Source organism: Trachypithecus francoisi, unplaced genomic scaffold, assembly GCF_009764315.1.
Source record: "Trachypithecus francoisi isolate TF-2019V2 unplaced genomic scaffold, Tfra_2.0 Lachesis_group5, whole genome shotgun sequence".
NCBI lineage: Eukaryota > Metazoa > Chordata > Mammalia > Primates > Cercopithecidae > Trachypithecus > Trachypithecus francoisi.
The window spans coordinates 107190557-107216214 of NW_022681470.1; the positions used below are offsets into that span (position 1 = coordinate 107190557).

At 41.0% G+C, this 25658-nt stretch overlaps 1 protein-coding gene across 1 annotated transcript; it reads left to right on the top strand.

Annotated features, from left to right (window-relative positions):
* Nucleotides 1-1242: 1242 nt before the first annotated feature.
* Nucleotides 1243-24514, top strand: AMPD1 (adenosine monophosphate deaminase 1). Its single transcript, XM_033196971.1, is given in 17 exon segments — nt 1243-1278; nt 1280-1358; nt 3306-3317; nt 8314-8494; nt 10144-10309; nt 12972-13137; nt 17219-17438; nt 17970-18099; nt 19144-19338; nt 19625-19756; nt 20123-20286; nt 21600-21726; nt 21910-22073; nt 22733-22853; nt 23523-23696; nt 23860-23970; nt 24332-24514. Coding segments are annotated over 17 exon segments (2337 nt in total). The 3' UTR covers nt 24491-24514.
* The last annotated feature ends 1144 nt before the right edge of the window (nt 24515-25658 follow it).

Below are 25658 nucleotides of genomic sequence, written 5' to 3' on the forward strand. Positions count from 1 at the left end.
ATAGTTAATAGTAAAAAGATCCTTTGGTCTATACCCATAATTCTGTTGCTAATCTGAAATGCCAAGCTGGTCTTCAATATAAGCTGTTATAATTTAAAATTTCTGCTGAGTCTAGCAGCGTACTTTCTTTACCTAGAAGTAACCATCAAATATTTAGTCATAACTGGCTGGGCGCAGTGGCTCACGCCTGTAATCCCAGCACTTTGGGAGGCTGAGGCGGGCAGATTCCGAGGTCAGGAGATCGAGACTATCCTGGCTAACACGCTGAAACCCCGTCTCTACTAAAATTACAAAAAATTAGCCGGGCGTGGTGGCGTGCGCCTGTAGTCCCAGCTACTTGGGAGGCTGAGGCAGAAGAATGGCGTGAACCCGGGAGGCGGAGCTTGCAGTGAGCCGAGATGGCGCCACAGTGCTCCAGCCTGGGCGACAGAGCGAGACTCTGTCTGGGGTAGGGGGAAGACTGTGTGTTATTGTGGAAAGAGCGTGAGTGAGATTTGGGTCCAGAGAGCCTTGGTTTTGCCATTTAGGATGAACATAATGAATTTGAGCAAGATACCAGTCAGAGCCCCAGTTTTCTTATTTGGGAAACAGGGATAAGGTATTACTTGCCTTACAGGATTGTAATTGGTATCAACTAATGTTTGCAAAGCGTTTTACATACAATAAAATGTTATACAAAACAAAGCTATTGTTCCTATTATAACAATAAGTAGAGAAGTGGTAACTGAACACTCCGGAGGACAGCTGAGTTTCTGTAAGACTTGAAGTAATCTTACCACTTAATTCATTAAACTGTCAACTGAATTTCTGCTAAGTCAGATATATTTCTAATAAAAACATGCATTCCTGTGCGTGTGTGCGTGCGTGTGTGTGTGTCTGTTGAGAGCTTGATGAATGTACCAGCATATTCACCAACCACAGAAAGCTGTTTGTGTGATGTGAAACCCTGAGGATCGTAGCTTCAGAAACCAGAAAGACTTGTGTTTCACTAGGGTGGGAAATCACCATCAGTGGTCACATCGTGAACTACCCTTGCCAAGGATCCAGTCTGTAGGAAGATTTAGACAGTACTGAAATGCAGTTTTTGACCCACCACAGATAACTTCTAATCCCAAAGTAAAGACTGAAAGCTTCACCTGTTTTTCACTATCAAATGCCTCAAGCTATAAATAGGTCCAAAGCTCATCTCTCTCCACTTAGCAGAGAAGGGTCAAATTTCAGGGGGCAAAGCAAAATAATAAAATGAATGTCAGGATATTTTATAGTGTCAGTCAGTCATCCACGATCTCCTCTCCTTTTCTACTGTGCTATCCTAGAATCAGGGATTTCAGCAACAATGCCTCTGTTCAAACTCGCAGGTAGGTGTACAAAGTGTTTGGAGAGCTCAGGTTTTTTTTTCTTTTTTCATATGCAACTGTTCCTTTAGCTACCATATCAGCTTTGATCATTCTTTATTTGGGGTTCATGATAGCTTTAAAATACATTTCAGGAAAACATAAAATGTTTTCAAGGGTTTTTTGTTTGTTTTTAGTTTTGGTATGTGGATAAGTTTCTAAAACTGTTATCATGTATGTTGCATCTTTGATGATCACAGTAGAAAATTCTGTGAAATATTTAATAACTATTCTGCTAGTCTAAACAACACCTGTGCTGCCATAGCTCTGAGACAGCTCCTACACAATGACTCTAGCTATGGTATTAGCTGAAAATCATGAACATGACAAAAATAACCCAATGTGTGTATTCTGATAGTTCATGAGAATAGCTTTCTGTTGTCCAGGTTTGTACACAGAGTAATTTTTAAAATAATAATGTTATAATTTTAAATGATAAAAGCAATACATGTTTCATGTGAGATAGAAATTGTGCTGAAAAAATAAAAGTAATAAACATTCATTTTGAAAGTGTGGAAATTCAGTACAAATAATAATTTTATTTTTTACTTATTTATTTATTTTTTGAGACACGGTGTCACTCTGTTGCCCAGGCTGGAGTGCAGTGACACGATCATGAGTCACTGCAGCCCCAATCTTCTGGGGTCTGGTGATCTTCCCACCTCAGCCTCCTGAGTAGCTGGGACTACAGGCACGTGCCACCATGCCCAGCTAGTTTTTGTATTTTTTGTAGAGACAAGGTTTCGCTATGTTGCCCAGGCTGGTCCAAACACCTGGGCTCCAGCAATCTGCCCACCTCAGCCTCCCAAAGTGCTGGGACTACAAGTATTAGCCACTGCACCCAGCCAAAAGTAATAATTTTAAAAATCTGCACATCCATTATACAAAGATAGCCACTCTTAACATTTTAGTGTTTTTTCTTTTCAATCTATTTTCTGTGCAAAATTAAAGAATTTTTTTAAAAAGACACTGTTACGATTATATTGCACATGTAATTTTATATCCTGCTTTTGTCAGGATAATGTTTTGGCTTAACTTTACAACTTATCCATTTACCGTGGTATCCCAAACTTTTCCTAAAAAACATTTTAAAAGACTGTATATTCTATTTTCTTAACTAATTCCTTAGGTTCTTTATGGTTTTGGGGGGGTTTTTTTGTTGTCGTTTGTTTGTTTGCTTGTTTGTTTTAGAGACAGAGTCTCGCTCTGTCATCCAGGCTGGAGTGCAATGGCGCCATCTCGGCTCACTGCAAGCTCCACCTCCTGAGTTCCCGCCATTCTCCTGTCTCAGCCTCCCGAGTAGCTGGGACTACAGGTGCCCGCCACCATGCCTGGCTAATTTTTGTATTTTTAGTAGAGACAGGGTTTCACCATGTTAACCAGGATGGTCTCGATCCCCTGACCTCGTGATCCACCCGCCTTGGCCTCCCAAAGTGCTGGGATTACAGGCGTGAGCCACTGTGCCTGGCCTCTTTATGGATTTTTATAAGTATAAATGTGTTCTGATAACAATATTGACACTTAAAGCTTTTTCCATGTTTAAGGATGATTTCCAGAGGATAGCTTCTCAAATGGTTGTTTGGTAGGTGTTACTAAATTGTTTACCAAATGAACTGTCAACATCATATGAGCGTTCCCATTTTTCTTCATCAGATATTTTTAAAAATCATACTTTATAGAGAGTGCCTTTTAACAATGTTAAGAGACATATTAGAAAAGAAAAGAAAATGAAGAGCTGAATAATGACCATATTCCCAAGCTTTCTGATGGCAGCAAAGTGTAGACAAGCTGGAAGGCTGAGTTGAAATAACAGCAATCTACATGCGTCTACCCCAAAGCAGTGATTAATAGCCACCATGATTACAGAAAGTTGTTCACATATTTTATCTTGTTTTATTTTACTTCATACAGCTGAAGAGAAACGTGAGTATTGCATTACTTTTGTTGCCATTTGTCAGAGTATCAATTAAAGAAAATATACTATTCCTTAATTCAGAAACATGGCTATTTTTCAGCAGTGTTTATTAAATAATAGCCTTGAAAGTCAACAGAGATTCATAATGACCATAGCTATCCCATAGCATAGCAAATAAGCTCATGGTTTTTCTGGATTCTAGTGTGTGTATAACGATATATATATATATATATTTTTTTTTTTTTTTTTAAAGAAAACCTCATGTGGCACATTTATTTATTTATTTATTTATTTAAAGATGGAGTCTTGCTCTGTCGCCCATGATGGAGTGCAGAGGTGCGACCTCGGCTCATCGCAACCTTCGCCTCCCAGGTTCAACTAATTATCTTGCCTCAGCCTCTCGAGTAGCTGAGATTACAGGTGCACACCACCACATCCAGCTAATTTTTAGTAGAGACAGGGTTTCACCATGCTGGCCAGGCTGGTCTTGAACTCCTGACCTCAAGTGATCCACCCACTTCAACCTCCCAGAGTTCTGGCATTACAAGGTGTGGGCCACCACACCCAGCCTGTTTGATATTTTGAAATAAATAGCATAGATTAGCCAAAGGGACCTATTGAATCTCGCCTTAGTAAAGCAACTCCAGTGCAAAAAAATAAATAAATAAAAATAAAAGTAACATAAAATTGTGAATTTTTGTGACCAGATAAAATAAAAACCTATTTTATTTATTTATTTATTGAGATGGGGTCTTGCTGTGTTGCCCAGGCTGGAGTGCAGTGGCATGATCTCAGCTCACTGCAACCTCTGCCTCCCAGGTTCAAGTGACTCTCCTGCCTCAGCCTCCCAAGTAGCTGAGTTTACAGGTGCCCACCACCACACCTAGCTAATTTTTGTATTTTGAGTAGAGATGAGGTGTTGCTATGTTGGCCAGGCTGGTCTCGAACTCCTGTCCTCAAGTGATCCACCCACCTCAGCCTCCCAAAGTGCTGTGATTACAGGCATGAGTCAACGTGCCTGGCCTTAAAAACCTATTTTAGATAAAACTATAACTTTAGGCCGGGCACGGTGGCTCAAGCCTGTAATCCCAGCACTTTGGGAGGCCGAGACGGGCGAATCACGAGGTCAGGAGTTCGAGACCATCCTGGCTAACACGGTGAAACCCCGTCTCTACTAAAAAATACAAAAAGCTAGCCAGGCGAGGTGGCGGGCGCCTGTAGTCCCAGCTACTCGGGAGGCTGAGGCAGGAGAATGGCGTAAACCCGGGAGGCGGAGCTTGCAGTGAGCTGAGATCCGGCCACTGCACTCCAGCCTGGGCGACAGAGCGAGACTCTGTCTCAAAAAAAAAAAAAACTATAACTTTAGTTGTCTATTCCCCTCAATCTCAAATTAGACTTGTCCTTTTGCTAACTGATAGTAGGTCTGCCTCTGAATTCCTTTGGGAGATGAGATGTGGCTGATGAAAGGCGTACAACCTTGTCTTTCCTACACATTAATAAAGCACTGCTGAGAAACAAGCATGTTTTTCTGGACTTGTTGGGTTAAGAAGCAAGCATGATATTCCTTTTCTCAAGAGTGTTGCGCTTCCGGTGTTAATAATAGTAATCTCCAACTTCTGTATGGTACATACATAATTTTAAAGTATTTTTTGTGTAATCTTCATAACAATTCTCTGAAACTGACATTATTATTATTAACATTCCCCTTTATGATAATGAACACTGAGGCTCCCAGTTATTATGTGGTTTGCCCAAGGCCATCCAGCTGTCTTACACACATTTTCTTTTTTTATTTTTATTTTTATTTTTCTTGAGACAGAGAGAGTCTTGCTCTGTCGCCCAGGCTGGAGTGCAGCAGCATGATCTTGGCTCACTGCAACCTCCACCTCCCAGGTTCAAGCAATTCTCCTGCCTCAGCCTCCTGGGCAACTGGGATTACCGGCATGTGCCACCACGCCCAGCTAATTTGGTATTTTTAGTAGAGACAGGGTTTCACCATGTTGGCCAAGCTGGTCTCAAACTTCTGACCTCAGGTGATTCACCCACTCAGCCTCCCAAAGTGGTGGGATTAGAGGCGTAAGCCACTGCACCTGGCCTATCTACTTATCTTTTGAAATACAAGTTTCATTTTTTCATTTCCATAATCACCACCATTCCCTGAAATATGTTTCATTTGTTTGTTTGCACTCTGTTGCCCATGCTGGAGTGCAATGGTGCAAACATGGCTCACTGCAGCCTCAACCTTCTGGGCTCAAACGATCCTCCCACCTCAGTCTCCTGAGTAGCTGGGACTTCATGCATATGCCACCATGCTTGGCTAATTTTTGGGAAAAAAAAATTGTGGAGATGAGGTTCTCACTATGTTGCCCAGGCTCCAAAGTCTCGAACTCTTGGCCTCAAACAATCCTCCCACCTCAGCCTCTCAAAGGGCTGGGATTACTGGTGTGAGTCACCATGCCAGGCCCACTCCCCGAGGTATTTTTGAAAAGCAGAGCTCTTGAATTAAGAGTCAAATTTCAGCTGTGGTTACATGAAGTCAAAACAAGTGGTTGATTCAGTGGAAGGAAATATCAACCATATAATTTTTGGTCATCATGTAAGCTACTTCTCAAGAGTAGAGTTTCTACTTTTCAACTGTCTATAGTGGCTTAGAGAGATACAATCTTAGTAAAAACAATACTGTTTTAAAATAGGAAACAAATAGAAATGTGTAGTCCCAGACAATGAATGCTTGTTCTGGAAAAGCCAGATATCAAGCAAGTAGGATTTGGTTTCTGGGCATCCATTTCCATACTGTCCTTCCTGAGGCCTCCAGCACTATTGCTGCAGATCCAGCATGACTGACCAGTTGCGTCATCCTCATTCTCATCTTCATAACCAACTGTCCTATTTCCATTTACCCTTCATGGTGCATGCAGCCTCTTCCAACTTCTGCTTGCCACTCTCCCTTGAGATGCATGTGCTTACTCATGATGCTTAGGAAGAAGTGACACTATTTCTGGGGATCAGTTGGCAGTAGGGTGTAGAGGCATTCTCAGGCCATCGAATGCATTTACTTGGTGTTCCATTTGTTCCTTCATGGATCATGGTGCTTGCCAAAGGACTACTGATAGCATCCAAGGATGCTTTTCCATTTCAGGTGTTTGAGTTTAACAAGGCAAATAGATGCATGCAGTTTGGCCAACATAGTGGGCTTCTCTATTAACTTTGCTGTAACAAACCAGGTTTTAAAAACTGGCTGACCTGACTGTTATTGTTGGGGAAGTTATGAATCAATTCCTATCATCTCCAATGTACATTTCATCACGTACTAAGTCATATCATTTATCATCTCATTCATAGTCCAAACCTAACCCCACACACCAAATGTCTGTTTGACCAATGCTACACATTACCTCATTCAGTTTAATCTGGTGCTTTACTTGTCTTAAGGCATTTCCACATACACTATCTCACTTCATGTCACAACAGTCTTGCCAGCGAGGTTGGGTAGGTATTAGTATTTCCACTTTACAGATAAAGAAATGGAAATAGAGGAAGATGTAGGAGGTGTTAAGTGCAGAGCAGGGAGCTTGAACACATGACATCTACTTAATTTACAATAGAAAAGATGGACTTTTGCAGGTCTGTATAGACATTAATGGATGGGGGCATCTTTCTCTCTGCATACAGTTTGCTCTGTCATCCTGTGGGGAATGTTTCTGTCTTCTACTGTTGCTCCAAATAGCTAGCTATTTGCCATTGTCATTATTGCTACCAGCTATTTGCTGGAAATACTAGGAAAAGTATTAGAGGTAATGATTATTCAGACAGAAAACACTGAGGATCTGGAGAACACAGTGGAACTTAACAGAAAGGCAGATACTTGATGGCCATCACCATCCTATTTGATGACACTGGTTTTCTTTTCTTTTCTATTTTGAGACAGAGTTTTGCTCTGTCACCCGGGCTGGAGTGCAGAGGTGCAGTCTCCACTCACTGCAACCTCTGCCTCCTGGGTTCAAGTGATTCTCCTGCCTCAGCCTCCTGAGTAGCTGGGATTACAGGTGTGCACTACCATGCACAACTAATTTTTGTATTTTTAGTAGAGACAGGGTTTCACATGTTGGCCAGACTGGTCCTCAACTCCTGACATCAAGGGATCCACCCTCCTCGGCCTCCCAAAGTGCTGGGATTACAGGGATGAGCCACCGGGCCCTGAGACACTGGTTTTCTTACATCCTGAGGGTCTTGGGGTTATTCATTGCCAAACTAAGAAGCATCATCTCCCCTCATTTTAAGAATGGGAAAATTAGGGTATATACAAGTAAACTTGGCCTTCCAAGGGTCATTGATTACGGAGGCCCATGTCCACAAGAAATGGGACTTCCAGTACTAGGTAGTAAATGTCAGTGGTCCCCTCCCTGCACACAGCAGCATATCACAAAGTTGTCTGGATTTGAAGAAAACAAGATTTGATGTGTGAGAGAAACACAGTATCTGTCTTAGGTAGAAGAAAGGCCCTAAAATACACATTTATTTCTCAGAACTACTTAGATCACTGGAATCACTGGTTCTCCTTAGCAAGAGAAACTCCAAGGACCAATAATCCTATCCACATCTTCAAAACCATCAGAAAAACTCCACCAACCTAATGGGAAGAACTGTGCTGCATGGTTCAAACTATGAAATCAAACTTAGCCTTGCCAGAAACAGGTGATCTTACATGAGGTGCTGGTCCCACAAGAGCCCAGTCTCATCTTTAGGACCACCTTTAGGACTATTCCGAAATGTGCTACCAGAATCTGACCCATGTTTCTGAGAGCATATTTTCAAGGCACCCACACAGAAACCCACTAAAAGGAGAACAGGCACTGAGCTCTGCGGTGTTTCAGGGACCCTGGTTGGAAAGCAGGGGAGCCATGCACGCAGCAGAGTCCCTGTCTCATGCCTTACACATAGCAGAAACTCTCAGATGACTTTTGAAAAGGGGCTTGAACACTAATATGTGAAAACCTCTTTTAGAAATTGATGATGCAATGCGCAGCTTTGCTGAAAAAGTGTTTGCCTCTGAAGTCAAAGATGAAGGAGGTCGTCAGGAGATTTCCCCCTTTGATGTGGATGAGATCTGTCCAATTTCTCATCGTGAGATGCAAGCACACATATTCCATCTGGAGACTCTGTCCACCTCCATAGAAGCCAGGAGGTAAGTGGTGTAAACGGAATGCTTAGCATATTGGCACCTAAGGAGGGGTATCTGCCAGGGAAGAAATGCTTTAATTTATCCAAATGATGTTCAATTCAGAGGAAGAACTCTGCCAGAGTTAGAAATTCCTAAGGCTGGGCACAGTGGCTCACAAGTGTAATCCCAGCACTTTGGGAGGCCAAGGTGGGTGAATGACTTGAGGACAGGAGTTTGAGACCAGCCTGGTCAACATGGTGAAACCCTGTCTCTACTAAAAATACAAAAATTAGCCAGGCAGGTGGTGCACGCCTATAATCCCAGCTACCTGGGAGGTTGAGGCAGGAGAATCGCTTGAACCTGGGAGGCGGAGGTTGCAGTAAGCTGAGATTGCCCCACTGCACTCCAGCCTGGGTCACAGAGTGAGACTCTGTCTCAAAAAAAAAAAAAAAAATTCCTTTTCCCCCCACACTGGATATGCTAGAGTGAGTAGAGTGAGGAGCCAATGATGAAAAAAGAAGAAAGCAGTGAGCCTCCTATCTCGTTCACATCTCCCTTGACTGAAGCCTCCCTACCCATCTAAGCAAGAGGACTTCGAGATACCATAGAATTATTTCAAACCAAAGTGGGCAAATGGCTGCTGTGAACATATTCAATTTACACACAACAATTATATAAACTGGGACACAAGAGCCTTCATCTTCAGACTGTCCCTAGCCAATCTTAGTGTTATGCTCCCTGACGTGAATCCTGCCTTCCAGTTAGTCTGACCACCTCCTGGCCTGAGGAATACTGCTCTCTATTTCTGCCCTCATGCCCTGCCCATCCTACGTCTGTGATGCATACTTGCTGCCTCCCCCAAGCGGTCTTTGAAAATCCCTCCCCACCAAATCTATTTTCCTTTATTTGAACCACTCTAGGATTCACTACTGGCCACACTTTAGTCCTCAAACCTCAAACCTATACTAACCACTTTGTTGGAATCCTCTCCTTAAGTCCTCCCCCGATCCCACCAGCTTCATGGGGAAAAGACTATACTGCTGTCTTTCTCTTGGTTTTACATCTTTAAGGAAAGAACAGCAATCCACCTCCTTTGGTGTCCCCCATAGGACTTAACATAGGACTTGGGTCAAAGCAATAAACTTGGGTCAAACTCAACAAATACTTGTTGATTTGAGAAAATAATATTAAATACCTTACAAGTTCCAGGTACTCTGCTAGGCATTTTGTACACATTAAATCTCATAGAAATCCTATAAGGTAGTCATGTTTGCACCATTTTTTTTTAGGTGGATAAATGGGAGCTCCTTTATCTGTGTTTAAGGAACATGAATAAAATGATACAGGTAGTAACTGACATAGCCTGTGTTTTCTGTAGTACCTAGACTGCCTGTTCAGCTGGGAGTGGATTGCCTGGGAAGAAGGCTGTCATGGTGAAGGTCTTCTAGGATTGCTAAGGCTGTTCCAAGGTAGACCAGGGGGAGGGGCACACTGTCATGTGTCTTCAGTGATTTCTCCTCCCACTATGCTTGGATCCTGTTTCTGATACCCAACCACATTTAAAATTTTACTTTCTGTTCTCAGAATAAAATCGTATAGAGAAACATCTATCTGTCACAGTGAAATGCCTGATGAAGACAAAATTAACTCTTACTTTTAAATTTCGAACCCAGAAAAAAGCGTTTCCAAGGACGGAAGACTGTTAATTTGTCCATTCCACTAAGTGAAACATCTTCCACCAAACTGTCCCACATTGATGAATACATTTCCTCATCTCCAACCTACCAGACCGTGCCTGATTTTCAGAGAGTGCAGATCACTGGTGACTATGCCTCTGGGGTGAGTTGGTCCTTGCCACTCAGACTTAGCAACCAGGAAGCCATTCAGCTTGATAGTTCTAGCTCCTTACCTTCTTCTCCTTCCTGTTGAGGGAGGTGTTAGCTCACCTGTACTTTGTTACACTTTATTATTGCATTTCACTACTAATATGGTATGTCTTATATTTCTGTTGTTTTTATCATCCCACATAATTTATCCTCTATCTCATTTGCTTGCACATGGAGAATATGGAGTAGAATGCAGTGTGTATGTTACAGAATACAATGGACACATTTTGGCAAAAAGGATCAAAGAGAGCAGTAGAGTGGTCAAATCTCACTGATGTTATCATAAATCAGAAAAAGGGGTCTCTGTGGAGGCACGGAGTCTCTGGGGAAAAGAAAGACCCCAGCAGACTTAGGATAGTGAGAAGGGTTGCAGATAGCATAAACCAACCAAAGAAAACAGATCCAGAGAAAGAGAGAGGGAAGAGAAAAAAGAAGGAATCAGAGAAAAGAAGGAAGACGAGAGAGAGGTTAGAGAATCCTAATGAGGCTATTGTGTTTTGAGGAGCTGAACTCTCCAATTTCATTGCAGATGGTTACATAGTAGATCATTACTTGGAACAGACTCTAGTATGCCACAGGGATAGTAAAGTCACGTCACAAACAACTTGACCTGCTTGTCTCATCCAGAACAGTTGGTCAATTAATAAATCTCTGCCACAGGGACTTGCAGAATCAGCATTATATTGGTGAAACTGCTGTGCAGCCATCAGTCGATGCTCCAAATATAGTTTTAATGACCAGTGCTGGGTCCCCTTCTCATGTAACTGACCCACTTAGAGTCAGTCCTAAGATACTTAAATGAGGGCAATTAAACGCACCTCATTCTTGCTTATTCATTTTCTGTATAACATGGGTGCTCTCTAAATGTCAGGGGGTTTAGGCACTAAATAACTAAAAAGAAATGCCTAATAGAGATGAGTACAGGGAAAACACAGTTTGGAGGACTCCAGAATTCAAAATAACGTAAAAATTTGGAGATAAACGTCATACCTGCATGCTTGATAGAAATGAAAACAACAATAAAAACAAAGAGGTTAGGAGGACGAACAAAATGTACAGAAGTCAAGGAGTAGCTTCTCCTCCTGTGAAAGCTGGAGGGCACCTGAAACCTTGACCTGGAGACTGCGAAAAACGAAGTATGTTGCTGTGCCTGTTGGCTGAATGTGGGCTGCTGAGCAATACTCTACGCTCTACCTGGTTGTAGTCTGTACCCAAATTAGTCTTCACCCTTGTAATTTAAACAGAGGCAAAGGGGAAACCAGGGCTCAGTTCCCAAGATCATTAATTCCTGCTAAACACTTGATTCAATTTAATCAGTCTTTATTGAGCATCTCTTCTGTGCTAGGCATTGTGTGCTGAGAACATGAAGGTGAATGAGACCCAGCTCTCATTCTGGAGGACCTGATAGGCTAGTGGCCTATTAGGTGGCAATGAGCTACACGTGCCGTTGGAAGCATGGAAGCAGACCCCCAGACCTAGCACCTGTGCCAGACTCTTTTGGCCAAGGTCAGCAGGTCTTTAAAATAGTTAAACTAATTCAGGATCAATATTTGGACCTTAAACTATTGGGGACAAGCATATGTTAGTCCCAGAGTAAAAGTCTTTGGGTTCTGATAATGAACATTCAGTGATTTCAAGTTATAACTACTTGGGCATGCCTGCCTGGCCCAGTCAGGAGTTGGGAATGGGGGCAGGGGAAATTTCCAGCAGGTCTAATGAAGCTTTCCTCTAGAATCTCTCAATTTTTACCCAGAAATAAAATCATCTAAAAGACTAACTTCTCACAGAATGATGTTGTGATCATCATAGCTGAAGAAGGCAGTACATGGGTTTGAGAGATTTGTGACCCCTTATTCATCCCAAAATATTTCCCTCACTGACCAAGTGGTTTGAATTCTCACAATTTGAGTCATATAGTCTTTCAGTTGAGGTATTGTCTTTGTTTTGTTTTGTTTTGTTTTGAGACGGAGTCTCGCTCTGTTGCCAGGGTGGAATGCAGTGGCACAATCTCGGCTCACTGCAACCTCCACCTCCCAGGTTCAGGCGATTCTCCTGCCTCAGCCTCCCGAGTAGCTGGGACTACAAGCATGAGCCACCACGCCCGGCTAATTTTTGTATTTTTAGTAGAGACAGGGTTTCACCATGTTGGCCAGGCTGGTCTTGATCTCTTGACCTTGTGATCCACCCACCTTGGCCTCCCAAAGTGCTGGGATTACAGGCGTGAGCCACCACGCCTGGCCTGAGGTATTGTCTTGTGCTTAAAATATTCACATGTACTTGGAAGGAAGAAAGTATATACCATGTTAGAATGGATTCTTTTAATCTTATTTGCTAGATAATCCCTGCTATGTAACAAAAACCAAAAACAAATACAGGACTATAAGGGAAAGACTCGTAGGACAGGTAAGAGACGAAAAAGCTAGAAAAGCTTCAGGACCTGCTCTGGGAGGGAGATTTTGGTCCCAAGTCAATTAAGAAGCAGCAAGGTGAGTGGTGAGGCTCAGAATGGGCTGTGCTACACAGGAGAGCTGGGAGGTGCCAAGAATAAGCTTTACTAACTTCTCAGTTTTTCATGGGATTGACTCTGATATGCTGAGTTTTTTTTTTTTTGGCAGGTTACAGTTGAAGATTTTGAAATTGTTTGCAAAGGTCTGTATCGGGCACTATGCATACGTGAGAAATACATGCAGAAGTCATTTCAGAGGTTCCCTAAAACCCCTTCCAAATACTTACGCAACATTGATGGTGAGGCTTGGATAGCAAATGAGAGCTTCTATCCAGGTAACAATTCTCTCACATAATGTATGAAACATATCTTTTATTTAAACTATTAAATATTAAATTTAAAATATGCTCCTAGATGATAAGTAATCTAGTCTAAAAATACCATAGTAATAGTCATCTCTGGCCCCATTTCCTCATGTGTCCAATCGCTTGATTCAGTCTGCACAACATCTTTCTGAACTTTCTCTCTTCACCGTTCCCTAAACCGTCATTCAGGCTTAGCCTTCTCCTTGTCCAGATGATTACAAGAGCTTCCTAACTACTCTGCTAAATTTCAATCTCACTCTCTTTTGGTTCATCTTTACTTTGGTGCTAATTTTTAAAACACAGATCTGAGCACATCCTTCTGACAAGAACCTTTAGCTGCTCCTTGCTACCTACAAAGCAAAGTCCAGTCTTCAGCCTGGCATTTCAGGCCCACATCCTCTCGCCCCCAACTACATTTTATTTGTTTGTTTGTTTTCCGAGACAAGGTCTCATTCTGTTGCCCAGGGTGGAGTGCAGCATCACCCTCTTGGCTCACTGCAACTTCTACCTCCTAGGTTCAAGCGATTCTCCTGCCTCAGCCCCCTGGGTAGCTGGGATTACTGGCGTGTGCCACCATGCCCGTCTAATTTTTGTATTTTTTTGTAGAGATGGGGTTTTGCCGTGTTGGCCAGGCTGGTCTCAAACTCCTGGCCTCAAGTGATCTGCCTGCCTCAACCTCCCAAAGTGCTGGGATTACAGGCATGAGGCACCACACCTGGCCTGTTTATTTTTGAACTTGCACACTCAACCTATTTCTTTCTTTCTTTCTTTCTTTTTTTTTTTTTTTTGAGATGGAGTCTAGCTCTGTTGCCCAGGCTGGAGTGCAGTGGCACGGTCTCAGCTCACTGCAAGCTCCGCCTCCTGGGTTCACGCCATTCTCCTGCCTCAGCCTCCCGAGTAGCTGGGACTACAGGCACCCGCCACCACTTCTGGCTAATTTTTTGTATTTTTAGTAGAGACGGGGTTTCACAGTGTTAGCCAGGATGGTCTCGATCTCCTGACCTCGTGTTCCACCCGCCTCGGCCTCCCAAAGTGTTGGGATTACAGGCGTGAGCCACCATGCCCAGCCCACTCAAGTTATTTCTGAACTTACTTTCTCTGTTCCATCTTTATACTCTTGGTTCTGGTTGGAAATAGTTCTCGTTCCCTGCATAGTTCAACACTTTCCTGCTCCTGGATTGCTGCTTTGCTTCCCTGTGCCCAGACTGTCCTTCCTCTCACTCACTCACCACATGTCCAAGTCTCCAGAGCCAACCCAATCTTTCAAGAGGCAGCCCAAATACTATCATTTCTTGCCTTCTGGATAGATGTAAACTACATATTCTGACTTTCTATAGCACTTTATTTACTTATCTCAGTTTTTACTTTCTGCTTTGTAGAAAGTTAAGTACATATTTTTCAACAATCAGATTTTAATAATTTTACAGATTTCTATTGTATAACTGGAACATAATTGACTTAATTCCTATTTTTAGGCAATTAAATTTCTGACTTTGTAAAACTTGTTTCTAAAAAGGATCTTTATATACACATCTTCCTGTAATTGTCTCATAATTTTAGGATTATATTCCTAGAACTAAAATTTCTGGGGAGGCAAATATTTTAGATTTTTGAGGCCAGGCACGGTGGCTCACACCTGTAATCCCAGCACTTTGGGAGGCCAAGGCAGGCGGATCACGAGGTCAGGAGATCGAGATTATCCTGGCTAACACGGTGAAACCCCATTTCTACTAAAAATACAAAAAATTAGCTGGGTGTGGTGGCAGGTGCCTGTAGTCCCAGCTACTTGGGAGGCTGAGGCAGGAGAATGGCATGAACCAGGTAGGAGGAGCTTGCAGTGAGCCGAGATGGCATCACTGCACTCCAGCCTGGGGGACAGAACGAGACTCCATCTCAAAAAAAAAAATATTTTTGAACTTCCAAATTGTAATATTATTAAAGATCCCCAGTTCCATAACTTCCTGTCTGTAATTCCTTTTAATATTAAAATCATATTAAACATGTCTCCAGTTTGGTAACTCATAACAGTGGTTTACCCATCCTCTATAGTATTGACATTTAGTTTGTCTTGTCTTTATTTCCCCTAAGTTATGCTTTAATAGTAATTATATCATTAATAGTGAGCTATTAATCCTTAAGTATAAGGATTTCAAAATTAATATTTGATGTAGCAACATGCTGTTTCACTTCTCTTAGGTTCCTTTTCTCCCAATTTTGAATAGGAAATGTGAAGACTGTTTTTTTTTTCTATGCTATTTTTCTCACTTTGGCTGCTGTAGGCATCACTTGCGAACAGGAGACTTTCTGATGCCTTCCTTGGGCACAGCAGTGAAGAGGCATAAATGACCATACTTGTTGAAAGTAAAAGGATGAATTCTTAAAGGCTCTGACAGTGTGAAATGTGTTCATGGCTTCCTTAGGCTGAAACTGCTAGCACAGTGTGAAATGTGTTCATGGCTTCTTCAGGCTGAAACTGCTAGCAGTGGAAAGAAGGGAACACATCCACTTAATCTCTTCTCAATTCCTTTAGCAGAAATTGTATGTGCTTTAAAAGGTGGGAAAAATAATTCTCATAAGAATTATTACTGTTACAATAATAATTTATTTTATATCTCTTTTTTACATTAAAACCACTTTAGGTGGAGCACAGAGGATTCTTAGGAGAGCGAAACTATTCTGTATGATACTATAAGAGTGGATATATGTTATTATACATTTGCCAAAACTCATAGGCTTTGAGTGAACCCTAATGTGCACTATGGACTTCGGGTGATTATAAGGTGTTAATGTAGATTCATCGGTTATAACAAATGGACCCTCTGATGAAGGATGCCCAGAGTGGAGACTGGCTGTGCGTGTGTGGGTGCAAGGGCTGTGGGGAAACTGCATTTTCTTTTTTTCCTTTCTTTCTTTCTTTTTTTTTTTTTTTTTTGAGATGGAGTTTCACTCTGTCACCCAGGCTGGAGTGCAGTGGCACAAATTCACTCACTGCAACCTCCACCTCCTAGGTTCAGGAGATTCTCCTACCTCAGCCTCCTGAGTAGCTGGGACTACAGGTGTACACCACCACACCCAGCTAACTTTTGTATTTTTAGTGGAGATGAGGTTTCACCATGTTGGTCAGGCTGATTTTGAACTCCTGACCTCAAACAACCCACCTACCTTGGCCTCCCAAAGTGCTGGGATTACAGGCGTGAGCCACGGTGCCCAGCCTGGAAACAGCATTTTCTACTTAATTTTACTGTGAACCCAAAACTGATCTTTAAAAGCCTATTTCAGAAAACATTCTAAATTAAGCCTAATGAAAAAGATTGGCTTAAATAAGCTAAAGATCTAAACTCTATTTTTTTAACTGTAGTTTGACTTTTATTCTTATCTTATTATCTAAGACCTAATAATATGCTCTAAACAGAAAGCCTTTGATGACCAACTTCATTAAATAATGAAGATTGTTTCTAAGTAGTATATCGATTACTTTATGTAAACAGTTCTTCCAAATAAATTGAAAAATCATTCTTACACTAGATAACATATTATTTTATTTTTCTTTTTTTGAGATAGAGTCTCCCTCTGTCACCCAGGCTGGAGTGCAGTGGTGTGATCTCAGCTCACTGTAACGTGTGCCTCCCGGGTTCAAGTGATTCTCCTCGAACTCTCTACTCCTAGCCTCCTGAGTAGCTGAGATAACAGGTGTGTGCCACCACAGCCCGGCTAATTTGTGTATTTGTAGTAGAGACGGGGTTTCACTGTACTAGTCAGGCTGGTCTCAAACTCCTGACCTCAGGTGATCCACCTGCCTCGGCCTCCCAAAGTGCTGGGATTACAGGCACAAGCCACCACGCCCGGCCAACATATTATTTTTATAGTTATTTTTTACTATTAAGTCACCTTTGAAAAATAATGCAAAAATAAAGGTTAGCTTTATAGATAATTACAACTTAAGTACTGAATTCCAAGCTAAAGAGACGTTGTAGTATTTCAGATTTTGGTTATTTTTATGTGGTCGTTCATCCTATGTGCTAATATATTACTCTGTGCTTGATTGAAAAAGTCTTTACTCCTCCTGTGAAGAAGGGAGAGGACCCTTTCCGAACAGACAACCTTCCTGAAAACCTGGGCTATCACCTCAAAATGAAGGACGGTGTAGTTTACGTCTATCCTAACGAAGCAGCAGCCAGCAAAGATCAGCCTAAGCCACTTCCTTATCCAAATCTGGACACCTTCTTAGATGATATGAATTTTTTACTTGCTTTAATTGCTCAAGGACCTGTGTAAGTGTTTAGCGAGACCTAAACAACTAGTACTATGACTACTGATAGTAAGACTAAGTGTTTACTACATGCTTACTATGTTCAAACACTATATTAAACCCTTCATGCACATTGTTCCTTTTATGCCTTACACTTGCTCTGTGAGGTGGTTATTTTCATAATTTCAGTTTTATGAGCTAAGACTTTGATGAGTTAAGGAACTTGCCAAAAGTGACACAGCTGGGTGAGCCAGGATTTGCACTCGAATCTGCTGACCCCAAAGCCAGGGCCTTTAATTTTGAACAACACTCTCTCCACGGGGTTTTAAGATATCTTTCCAAGTTCTCCCTCATTATTATGTCCAACATTGTTGAAAAGATTAAGCCCTTGGAGCCCACTACTTCTCAATGAGATTAACTGAAGAGTAAACTGAAAGGTTTGTTCCAATAATTATTTCCTAGGCATGGTAAAGGTCCTGATAGTTTGGAAATTGTGACTGTTTTCCTTGAATGTCTGAAACTTTTTGGAATTACCTAATTTTATTTTTCACAGTAAGACCTATACCCACCGGCGTCTGAAGTTCCTCTCCTCCAAGTTCCAGGTCCATCAGATGCTCAACGAGATGGACGAGTTAAAAGAGCTGAAAAACAACCCCCACCGAGATTTTTATAACTGCAGGAAGGTAAACATTTTAGTTGCTCTGAGGTAATTCCTGGGCAAAAGCAATCCAATTATTTATTGAGAAGCACAAGACAACAGTGTGTTTCTGATTAACCTAAGATTTCTACAGGTTTGGTGGACTTTAGTAAAAGCAGATGACAGATTATGTCTAATGGGTTAGAGTTAAGTGCCATTTCGACTGTTTTCCCCACAGAAAGGTTTGCCACATTTTTGGCATAAAAAATTATAGTTATCATCAAAACAAAAATAACAACCAAAAAAATCAAAAATGACCATTCTAGAATTCGAAAGATCTTCCCTCTAGCCCTTTTTCTTTGAATTCCTGACTGTAAGACCTTGGAGGAAGTGATGACATATTTTCATTTCAGTCCTCATTTGTCAAATTGGGAACTAAATCTGCACAGTCCAGTTCACATGAGGATTGTGAATATCAAATGAGCTAGCCTAGAGATTGTGAAATCCAATCAACTAGAAACACTTTCAAGATGTATTCTGACCATTAAAACGATTCCAAGGAAGTGTGAATAGGAAATGTATGAGCAGAGATTCAGGCCCAAATCCTGGCTCAGCTGCCTATACAACTTTGGACTAATTACTTAATCTGCTGAAATTTCAGTGTATAAAATTTAGTTATAAGAATATCTACCTCATAAAAGCCATCACCGTGTCATGGCTTCATCATTTCAATCCTTTATCCTTAGAGGCTGAAAGTTATGGTATTGACTTCACTTCCAGCTGTGTTTCAGGAGTGAAGAATGGTCCTGAAGAATGTGTGGGTCAGACGTAGGAAGTAAATTGGATGTACAGATATACGGAAGAAGCAAACATTATTATTGCATCTAGCCGAATCTTCCACATCCTCACATGGACACATCACAGTTGTAACGGGTTTTTTATTGCTGGACCACCTCCACCAACTGTCAGCTCACATCCTCATTATTTACTTTGTCCCAACACAGTGGGATTTGCAGCACCATATCCTCTAAACAGAGTATCATAACTAAGGCTGATTGATGTTTTTTTCTTTCTTTGAATGTACATACAGGTGGACACTCATATCCATGCAGCCGCTTGCATGAACCAGAAACATCTCCTGCGTTTTATTAAGAAATCTTACCAAACTGATGCTGACAGAGTGGTCCATAGCACCAAAGAGAAGAATCTGACCCTAAAGGAACTTTTTGTGAAATTAAAAATGCATCCTTATGACCTGACTGTTGATTCTCTGGATGTTCATGCTGTAGGTTGAAATGCCAATGTCAGTTTCACTCTAATACTCAGAACCTCACGTGTCTTTCTCCTACAGGCCCTCCCTTTCAGAGCTCTTTTAACTATCTTGGCTTGCCACGATGCCTGAAAGCACCACAGACAATTTTGAAGTTTGCTCATTGTCACCTGTCCCAAATTCCATTCTTGGAGCCCAATGCCCTCCCCCACTACCAGAACCCAGTTCTGCTTGACTATTTCCTAGCTCTCTGTGTCCAGACAGCTCTGATAATACATTTCTGCAATTTTTCCTGATTCAGGGACGCCAGACCTTCCAGCGTTTTGATAAGTTCAATGACAAATATAATCCGGTAGGAGCAAGTGAGCTACGGGACCTCTACTTGAAGACAGACAATTACATTAATGGAGAATATTTCGCCACTATCATCAAGGTGAGGAGGAACCAATCAGATCTATGGCACCTGGCATCATTCTTGAAGAAAGGGAAGAGGGAAGGAAGGAAGGAAGGAAGGAAGGAAGGAAGGAAGGAAGAGAGGGAGGGAGGGAGGGAGGATGCTCTCCCTGGGTCCAAACACTACACAAATGAATATAAGAATTTCTTCTGAAACATCCACTCTAATGATTTTTAAAGACCTCTATTCCTAAGGTAGAGAAATTAAGGGTGTGGTTTTGAGACTGATTAAGGACCTAGCCTTTTCAGATTCTGAAAGGAAGAGTTATAAAGGGAATCTCCTCTCCCTAGACCCCAGAGAAACTTGTGGGAATCCCTGGCTTGAACTTCTCTCTTGGCTTTGCAGGAGGTAGGTGCAGACCTGGTGGAGGCCAAGTACCAGCATGCTGAGCCCCGCCTGTCTATCTATGGCCGCAGTCCTGATGAGTGGAACAAACTCTCCTCCTGGTTTGTCCGCAATCGCATCCACTGCCCCAACATGACATGGATGATCCAGGTCCCCAGGATCTAGTATGTACCTCTAGAAACTCTAGAGCCTGCACTTGTCTCATCTGCTTCAACTCCCCTGTATGAACAAGGAATGTGTTGCCCATCTAGATAGAAATCAGCTTTGTTAAAACAGCATTCATTATTGGGTCCTGGATGCTTGGTTTTGTCCACTCTGGGTACAGCACTCTTAACCACAGACACGAGTTAGGAAGATCATTTCAGTTCAGTCCTCTAGCTTTATGAAGATCATAAATAACTTACTGAGAATGATTAAAACTAAGATAGAATAAGAACTATGTAGTTTGGTATACATTGTCTTTCACCTGGTCTTCTCTGTGTCAAGTCCATTCTTTCCCATGCTCATCTCTACTGGGATGTGGCTTTCTTTTACTACTATCTGTCAATTGTCCCACCTACAAGTGCTCAAGTTCTCCACAATCAAAGAGTATTTATCAATGGTATTGCTGAGGATGTCATCTCCCTTTCATACTCTCTGCTCTCATTCATCGCCTTCAGGGATGGCTTCTCTTTCGGTTTATTCAGTATCATTGATCTTTTATCTAACTTAGGTGTTTATGTATTTTCTGGCTACCTGTCTTTGTGTTCTGTGTGACCTACTGCAATGTAAGAGTTTCATCCTGTCTCTTTAACCAAAAAAGTAATTTTTTGACTGGGATAATACTTCCTGTCTAATAGGCAGAGAGGCAGTAGGTTGGTTAGGAGTACAGATTCTGGACCGAGAGTGGTGATACTTGAATCCTGGCTCTACCATTTCGCTGTGTTACCTTGGGTTAAGTCATATCACCCCATTGTGCCTTAGTTTCATCATCTCTAAAACAAGGTTAAAAACAATACCTAACTTATTGAGTTGTTATGAGGATTACATTAGCTAATATTTCTGGACACTTAGAAGAGTGGTTGGGATATATTAACTGCTATATAAGAGTTTGTTAAATTGCAGACCAGAGGTATTCTTGGAAATCATTTCATGCTCACTGTCTTGTAGCTGCACACATATATTGAAACTTTTATGACATACTTGCTATATTCCTCTATGAGGACTTAGCTGTGAAGGTTTAGTTTTCTTATGACAAAGATTTGTAAAAAAGATGGGGGAATAGGGTACACCAAAAAACTTTTACTTCCTATGTGCAGCCCAAACTGAATCCCTCTCTATAGGGGACCAAGAAGAATGTATGAGGAGCATGGACCTAGGATAGATACACCAAGTCTTTTCCTGTGCATGACATTCGGTCCTCTGGTTCCCTCATACTAGGGCTATCAGTCCTAAAAATCATTTTTTTCTCCTAAATTCTCTTAATTCTTGTCTCTAGTGATGTGTTCCGTTCCAAGAATTTCCTTCCACATTTTGGAAAAATGCTGGAGAATATTTTCATGCCAGTGTTTGAGGCCACCATCAACCCCCAGGCTGACCCAGAACTCAGTGTCTTCCTCAAGCATGTAAGCATGACCCTTCAGGCCTTCATACTGCTGCTCATCAACCCGCCTTCCTACCTGATTATGATGAATTCTTGGTGCTTATCTCTTTATGTTTGGTCTGTGCCTTTGGACCTGAAAGTTTGTGTGAGGACTGGGACCCTGCAGTTGAACTGAACCCATTGCATGACTCACTTTTCCTAACAGATCACTGGCTTTGACAGTGTGGATGATGAGTCCAAACACAGTGGCCACATGTTCTCCTCTAAGAGTCCCAAGCCCCAAGAGTGGACATTGGAAAAGAATCCATCTTACACTTACTACGCTTACTACATGTATGCAAACATCATGGTGCTCAACAGCCTGAGAAAGTAAGCAGGAGAGAACTGGAGCTAGGAGGGTCTATTTGACACAGCTCTTTCCACATATATTGGCACTAAAGGTGGTCAAGGGTCTCATGCATTACTGTGATGGTTCCAACGGGCCCAAATCAGAAATTTCCTTCTCTTAACTTTTTTCTTCAATTTATTTACTTAGGGGCAGAGATTGATATTTTGATGCTTTCAATAACTTTCACAATTCATTTTTTGGGGGGAGAAGTTTAGGAATTTATACTAATCATTGTGTAATTAATTATAACACTTCATATATTTTACCCTTCTTGATATATTTGGGTAAGGAATAAGTAGAGGAATATTATACTGGGGTTTTCTGGAAACATTTCTCCCTTAAAGTTTGAATAGAATAGAATAAATGATGAGATGTTGATATTGGTAAATTTCCTATTGAGACTGAAGGTATTTCCATCCAGGCAATCAACACTTGATTTACTTCCTTACCCCCATATCCTCTGCTGCCTCTTTTTAGAAACTTTGTATTTAGAAAGAGTTAAGATTATGATTTGGGACTGTTTTGCTGAATCCTTTGGATGGCTTACTTCCTTCCAGAGTGTTCATTTTTCTACTGAATTTTCTTGTGAATCACTCCATACTCAGAACCTGTGATTCCAATAGCAGTTGTATTTCCCCAGGGAACGAGGCATGAATACGTTTCTGTTCCGACCTCACTGTGGGGAAGCTGGAGCCCTCACCCATCTCATGACAGCATTCATGACAGCAGATAATATATCTCATGGCCTAAATTTAAAAAAGGTGAGTTGGAAGCTCTCTTCTTAATTTTTACATTGGAGCTAGAGGAATCTTTTTTCCCTTAGCCAAACATACTGTCACAAGTCATTATCGACACTGGAATCATATTCAAGTAGAGCATAAAAGATTTTTTAGTTTAGTGCAGTTCATTCTACAGAGAGGAGTAAAGGGACTTGCTCAAGATTACCTTGCTAGTTGCTGTTAGAGATATGTTAACATAGATGTCCTGACTTCTAGCTTAGAATCCTGACAAGGGATAATTCAGAGATGGCCTGGCTTTCCTTAAGCTAGTTTTTGCCAGATTTCTTGTTATAGCATGCTTCAAGATGTTTTTTGTGAGAGTCAGAGCTTTCTTGTAGAGAGAGGGAAAAAAAAAGAATGTTTCAAGGCAAAGTCTTTTGCCTGAGACAGATCATCTAATGTAGGCAATTATAGATCGAATAAACAATCTGGTTTAACTCACTGCTTCTGAAAATTAATGTATCCTAAATACATTTATCCTAAATAGCATTTACATTGAAAAACTCCTAAATTCTCCTTACTAAGGGACTTGAAGAACAAGTGATAATTTTGTTGAAAGCTGAAGCTTAAGGCAGATCATGAGATTGTAGTGTTTCTAGTTTGTATTTCTTTTTCAACATCTTTAAGTATTTTTTCACTTTTCTTTTTCAGAGTCCTGTGTTACAGTACTTGTTTTTCTTAGCCCAGATTCCCATCGCCATGTCACCACTAAGTAACAATAGCCTATTTCTAGAGTATGCCAAAAATCCTTTTTTGAATTTCCTTCAGAAAGGGCTAATGATCTCACTGTCCACAGATGACCCAATGCAATTCCACTTTACTAAGGTATAGTATGGACTTGGGCAATACAAGTGTATTTTGCTGAACTGTTTTTTCCCATCCAGAATTTGAAAGTCAAATAAAGGTATTTCACTATTTTCTTTTGTGCAGGATACATATTATTTATTAATTCATTCCTCTTTTTTCCTTGTTTAATAATTAACTGCAGGAGCCCCTAATGGAAGAATATGCTATTGCTGCACAAGTCTTCAAGCTGAGCACCTGTGATATGTGCGAAGTAGCAAGGAACAGTGTCTTGCAGTGTGGAATTTCTCATGAGGTAGATCTGTCCTCAAATGGCTTCCCTTCTGAGTATAGGGTCTGCTAACTTGAATATCGAAAAAGTAGATGGGAAACACATGTGGAAAAATTGGCCCACGAATTACATGCAGTTACTATGGACAAGGACTAGAAGGGATTATTCTCTTTGCCTATGCCTTTTGGGCAAGGGAAGTAAAATACACTTGATTACTCAGCAGACTGTGAACACTGAGGCACTAGATGAGTGCTTTTAATGGTTTATTATTATTATTCTTTTGTCAGTGGCTAACATAAGGAAGGAATTTTTGTAAAGAATGCAATTATTGTCTATACCAGTGTGAAAAGAGACAACAATCATTCTGCATCCTTTTCTCTTATAGGAGAAAGTAAAGTTTCTGGGCGACAATTACCTTGAGGAAGGCCCTGCTGGAAATGATATCCGGAGGACAAACGTAGCCCAAATCCGCATGGCCTATCGCTATGAAACCTGGTGTTATGAACTCAATTTAATTGCTGAGGGTCTTAAATCAACAGAATAAAAAAAAAAATAAACCAAATAATAATATGAGTGAGAATTTCATTGTAGAGTTTGAATAATAATAGTTACTTGTTAATTGAGTCCCTACTATAAACCAAGGACAATATTAGATGTTCCACTGATATTATTTCATTTAATCCTTATTATCTCCATTTTGGGGAAGTACAAAGTAGATATTATTATCTCCATTTTGGGGAAATTAGTACACTAAAGCTAATAAGGTTAATAACCTGCACAAGGATATACCTGGTGAAGGGTAGCAGTGGGAATGTAGGTTTCTCTGACTGTAGTCTCTATGACCTTCAGGCAAAATATCTAATAAAGCTGGGCAAAAATACAAGCAAATGACTTTTTAGGAGATAGGCTTCTAGTTTACAGAATGAAATTTGTTTAAGGCACTTAGAACCATTAAAAAGTCCTTTGACAAGGTATAAGTGAATAGTAACTTTTTTAGACAAAACCAGAGGGTGTGCCTCAATATAAAAAATCAGTACTTCTGAGTTATTATACTCAGGGAGAATTTATCTTACAAAAGGATTCTTAGCTTTAAGGATGTAATTGACAATAAGATTATAGTGAGCTAAACTGGTACATTTTAAATGATTTTGCTTACCAAAGTAAAATACACATATAACTTTTAAGAAGCATGCCTATTACTCAAGGTCAGGTGAAATTCCAACTGGGCAGATGATACTTCCACACATACAACTGTGTTGGCAACTAGTGGCTGGGCTGACATTTCATTCAATAAACAATTTAAATTCAATTTACTCAATAAACAATTATTGATCAAATAGCTAAATTATCAGGTACTATTCTAAATACCAAAGGTATACAGAATAAGACTTCATTCCTATCCTCTAGTTGTCCTCAGCATGAAGTTACAGTGTGGCTACAAGTAAAAAAGAGAATTTTGTGAGATGTCTTCAAAAGTTATGAACTTTTTTCTTTTTTATGAGACAGGGTCTTGCTCTGTCACCCAGGCTGGAGTGCAGTGCAGTGGTGTAATCACAGTTCACTGCAGCCTCGGCCTCCCAGGCTCAGGTGATCCTCTTACCTCAGGCTTCCGAGTAGCCAGGACTACAGGCACATGCCACCACACCTGGCTAATTTTTTTAATCTTTTGTAGAGACGCAGTTTCACCGTGTTGCCCCGGCTGGTCTCAAACT